This window comes from Oryx dammah, unplaced genomic scaffold (assembly GCF_014754425.2).
Source record: "Oryx dammah isolate SB20612 unplaced genomic scaffold, SCBI_Odam_1.1 HiC_scaffold_11109, whole genome shotgun sequence".
Lineage (NCBI taxonomy): Eukaryota > Metazoa > Chordata > Mammalia > Artiodactyla > Bovidae > Oryx > Oryx dammah.
In genome coordinates, this window is record NW_024080502.1 from 5,239 (window position 1) to 10,698 (window position 5,460).

Genomic DNA, 5,460 nt, shown 5'->3' on the forward strand with positions numbered 1-5,460 from the left:
TTCAAATTTGAACCTTTGGTTTTTAACTTTCCACTTCAAAAATGGGGAGATTTTGTTTTCTTATGATTTTTCATACTTCTCCTCTAACAGGTGACTTTTTTGGTTTCTGTAATGCTATTTTTACATTGTAAATGTAAGAAAGTGAAAGCGCTAGTCACTCACTTGTGTCTGACTCTTGGTGACCCCATGGACTGTAGCCCACCAGGCTCCTCTGTCCACGGAATTCTCTAGACAAGAATACTGGAGTGGGTTACCATTCCCTTCTCCAGGGGATCGTCCCAACCCAGATTCTAACCCAGGTCTCCTGCATCGCAGGCAGATTCTTTACTGTCTGAACCACCAGGATTTGTGTTATATATGTTCTGTTTATCCACCATCATTCTCACAATTTTGACTGCTTCTTCTCTATTTAAATGAATAATGTTGCACAATAGTCCGGCTATCATAGTTTATGAACATATCTGTAATTGACAATTGACTGAGAAATAATTTTTCAGAATATCTAATAGGGCATATTTTACAAATTCCTGTGTATATAAAAACTACATATATATGTATATATATGCATATTTATTTAATAACTATTTATTATTGTAATCATATTACTAAATGTATTATAGTAACGACTACCCCCACACCAGCTCCTAGAGCTTCTGAGTGCTGGGCTGTGGCAGGTGTCTTCTATTCCTCAGCAGCTTTCTTGACATTACTTCCCAGTGTGGTTGAGTGGTGGTCCTTCTCAGCCAATAGACCAACTCTATTGTTCTGTGAATAACCTGGCTACAGGCTTCATATACAGATATTTCTTCTGAATAAGGCTCTGACATGGCCAAAAAAGCAAAAGGACTTTATAACCTAATAGGTAAATGTATTGGTAGAGTAATGACTGATACTGGAAAACAGAATTCAGATAACAGTTATAGTAAACTCTTTGCCGAAACAATGTAAGAGCTTTGTAATATAGTTATTTCTTACTAAATCTTTCCAACACTATCATCTAATATGGATAATTATTAGACTCAAGATTGCTGATCTGATAGAAAATTTGTCCCACCACAAAATAGGATAGAATGAGTGCCAATCCACTGGCTAAAGGAATATTTTAAAGCTCCCTAGCTCAGTTACTCGGAGAAGGCAATGGCACCCCACTCCAGTACTCTTGCCTGGAAAATCCCATGGATGGAGGAGCCTGGTGGGCTACAGTCCATGGGGTCGCTAAGAATCGGACACAACTGAGTGACTTCACTTTCACTTTTCACTCTCATGCATTGGAGAAGGAAATGGCAACCCACTCCAGTGTTTTTGCCTTGAGAATCCCAGGGATGGGGGAGCCTGATGGGCTGCCGTCTATGGGGTCACCCAGAGTCGGACATGACTGAAGTGACTTAGCAGCAGCAGTAGCAGCTCAGTTACTGAGCTGCCCTAGTAAAGAGTAGCATATCCTTTGTTTACTGAGCTGCTATTATTTTAATGACTCTATTGGAAAGAAGAAATTTTATTTAGGCTATTTTAAACTAGATAGGTAAACAGAAAGATAGATAAATAGCTAGTAGGAAGAAAGAAAGAATGAAAGGAAGGATGGAAGGGAGGGAAGGAAGGAAGGAATAGATTTGACCAAGAATTTCCATGTCCTAGAAATTAGTATAAGAAAAGAAAATATACATAAAAATATATGTATAAAATATAGTCACTGTAGCACAATAATCCACACAACCTAGTTAGAAGATGACATACTAAATAAAATGTTCATATGCAACAAAATAGTGTACAGATGTTTAAAGTATATTGCAAAGAAATAATTGATATGAAAAATGCACATGATGTTATTCTAAATGAAAGAAGACAGAGGATGAGATGACTGGATGGCATCACCAACTCAATGGATATGGGTTTGAGTGAACTCCAGGAGTTGGTGATGGACAGGGAGGCCTGGTGTGCTGCGATTCATGGGGTTGCAAAGAGTCAGACATGACTGAGCAACTGAGCTGAACTGAGATACACAGTATTGTTCATATAATTTTAAATATATATGTGAAAATATAGGTATAGTGAAAAATGGAAAATTGTTTATAGAAATTATTAACAATCATCAGCTTTGGACATACATTTCACATATGTATTTTCTCTTCAATGTTTTATGAATTTTTATGTTCTCTAAGATACTTAGAAAACTTGATGTTAGAATTTCATATGATGTAGATGCCTCTTTACCCATATGTAAACCAGATCACTGAAACATTAATTTATAAGTCTAAAATTTCCAGAAGACTATAATTACCTGAAAACAAAGAAAATAAAAAATGGTTAGCAAGATAATTAATATGATTTGGTGATACTAAATCTACATTGCCAAAAAAACAACTGTATAAGATTGAGATCGCTCTTTATGATGTAATGTTAATTTAGTAAAATAGATTTTGATCTCCAAAAGAAGTCAGTAAACATGTTAAGATTAAACAAGTCAAGGTAAGAATCCATTATGCACTTAGCAATCTATATACTGTCCCAAATTATATTTATCCCTATTGCATGGGGATATCAGAAATGTGGCAAAAGTAATGATAAAAAAAATTATTATTAAACAACCAATATAAGCAGATATTTTTAAATGATTCTTCAATACAAGAAGACATATTTTGAGTGAAATAATCGATTCCAAGCTGAAGTGGGAAATGTACAAGATGAGTATAGGATAGTTTGTTAAGCCAGAAGAAAGAAAGTACTTAAAACTTTATGGATTAAAAACTTTATAATGGAAATAACATGGAGGCACCACCTTAGCCAATGATCCACATCTGGGACAAATTATCATTATCTGAGTATTAATGGAGGGCATTAAGAAGGACACTTTTTTTCTGCTAAAAAAAATGTTTAATCTGAATTACAACATGGACAATAAATGGAAAAATGCATTGAGAAACACTGTACAAAACAAGAACTCATACTCTTCAAAAATATCACCATCAAGACAAGAAATGCAAAAAATGTAAAATTAGAGGAAATGATTAGTATATGTGATGTTGAATTTGAACCTTAGACTACCAGGGCAGGAAATGCTATATTTAGAGTAGTGAATCATGTTAATGTTACATCTCCTGTTTTTGGTAATTATACTGAGAATACATTAGCAAATATACATGTTATAGAGAAAATATTCCAAAGGGTTTAGATGTAAATTGCCAATAGGTGACTATGGTTTCCTGTTAGTCTTATGGGGTCTCCAGAAAATTAGCACTATGTGCACACAGAGAAGATAAATGATAAGGCAAAATTGAAAAAACAGTTTGGTAAAATCTATATAGTAGTATAGTTTATAGTCCCTGATACTTATCTGAAATTTTGGATTACTTCACATTAAAAAAAAAAAAAAGTGAAGAAACTTAAGGAAAAAAATCAGTAATGCAGGGATAAGCATACCAGCTTCCTCTTCATTCCCTTCTGATAAATAACTCCTATTTTCATTGTTATCCAGCTGTGACCTTCCCATCACACTTCACTCCTTGACAGACTGTCTTTAGGAATGGAGGGCAATCAATCATGGATTGCAGAATTCATCCTGGTAGGATTCCAGCTCAGTGAAGACATGGAATTGGTCCTGTTTGGTATCTTCTCCCTGTTATATACCTTCAACCTGCTGGCAAATGGCATGATCTTGGGTCTCATCTGCCTCGACCCTAGACTGCACACCCCCATGTACTACTTCCTGTCTCATCTGGCCATCATTGACATATCCTATGCTTCTAGCAATTTGCCCAATTTGCTGGCAAATCTAGTGAAACACAAAAAAGGCATCTCCTTTGTCTTATGTACTTTGCAGATGATTTTTAATTTGATTTTTTCTTCTATGGAGTGTTTGATTTTGGTGGTGATGTCCTATGACAGGTTTGTGGCGATCTGCCATCCCCTGCAGTACATGGTCATCATGAACTGGAGGGTGTGCACGTTCCTGGCCATTGCTTGCTGGGCATGTGGATTGTGCCTGGCCATAGTACAAGTAAGTCTGTTTCTAAGGCTGCCCTTCTGTGGGCCCCAGAAGGTGAACCACTTCTTCTGTGAGATTCAATCTGTTCTCAAAGTGACCTGTGGTGACATCTGGATCAATGAAATGTTTCTCTTTGCTGAAGGTGTGTTTGTTTTAGTTGGGCCCCTTTCCTTGATGTTGGTCTCCTACGTGCACATCCTCTGGGCAATCCTGAAGATCCAGTCAAAGGAGGGCCGCAAGAAAGCCTTCTCTACCTGCTCCTCCCACCTCTGTGTGGTTGGGTTCTACTTTGGCATAGCCATGATGGTGTACTTGGCCCCTGATGGTAGCCACCAAGAGGAACAGAAGAAAATCCTTTTCCTGTTTTACAGTCTTTTCAACCCATTGCTGAACCCTCTTGTCTACAGTGTACGGAATGCTCAAGTGAAGGCTGCCTTCCACAAAGTATTGCAGAAAAAGAGGACAGTGTGAGGGATGGTCCAGTTTTGGTTCAGTGCGTTTTCCCCCAGTGAGATGTGATTGCTGGTATACAAAACTCAAAATTTCCCGAGAAGATACATGATTTCATGATGACAGTTACTCAGGAGGAACATTGATATGATGTCAGAATATGAATCCCTAAGCCATTGTTCCTCCATGGAGACGGGAATATATCAGCCAAATTTCCTTTGTAAAAATAACAGAAGTCAGATAAAAGGTGTCAGCACTCACGACAAGCACAACGCCAAGAAGAGACACAGTACGTGAAGAATTTGCGCAAATTGATGACACTTTGCCTCTCATAGCTACCTCCTGTTTCTGCCACCATGTGTCCAGATCAAGAAAAAATTCCCAACTCCCATCTCTTCCTCAAGAAGGAACAAGAAAAATGGACAATGTGGATTATTTTGTAGCTTTTCAGAAAGTGGCCTGAAGATTAGTTAGGTGTCTCACTTGTTTCAGAGCCCTGATGGGAATGGCAATTTGGATTCCTCGTAGGGGCCACTGAGAAACATCGCAAGGATTCCAATTTTTTATAGCTATATAGAGATTGTAGCATGTCAGACAAACACCAGGTAGAGCAAGTCTGTACAGGCTTCAGGAAAAAAAAAGGGCAAACCACTTTAACTGAGAAAATACATAAACCGATTCAGAGAAACTGCATCCACAGACAAGGCTAGGAGGTCCCCAGACTCTCTAGGAGAGCTTATTGCTTAAGACCTTCCCCTTCTCAAAGTCAGTCAATTGACTGCAAGAAGTAGCTGTTTTTCCAAACGCCCACATCTCAGCTAAAGTTCACAAGATATACAGTGAAACAGGGAAATCATGGACCAATTAAAGGAGCAAACTAAATCTCAAGAAACTATCCCTAAAGAAATGTGAGTCACCTGGCGAAAATCCAAGATCATCATTTTAATGATATTGATTAATCTATAAAACATATAGACAACAAATAAAATGATACATGAACAAAATGAAAATATCACAAAGAGATAAAA

General features: G+C 37.5%; 1 protein-coding gene across 1 annotated transcript; it reads left to right on the forward strand.

Annotated features, from left to right (window-relative positions):
- Positions 1 to 3,520: 3,520 nt before the first annotated feature.
- On the forward strand, positions 3,521 to 4,453 carry LOC120860583 (olfactory receptor 2A2-like). Its single transcript, XM_040236381.1, has one exon. The coding sequence runs from the start codon at positions 3,521 to 3,523 to the stop codon at positions 4,451 to 4,453; it is 933 nt and encodes a 310-aa protein (XP_040092315.1).
- Positions 4,454 to 5,460: the final 1,007 nt, after the last annotated feature.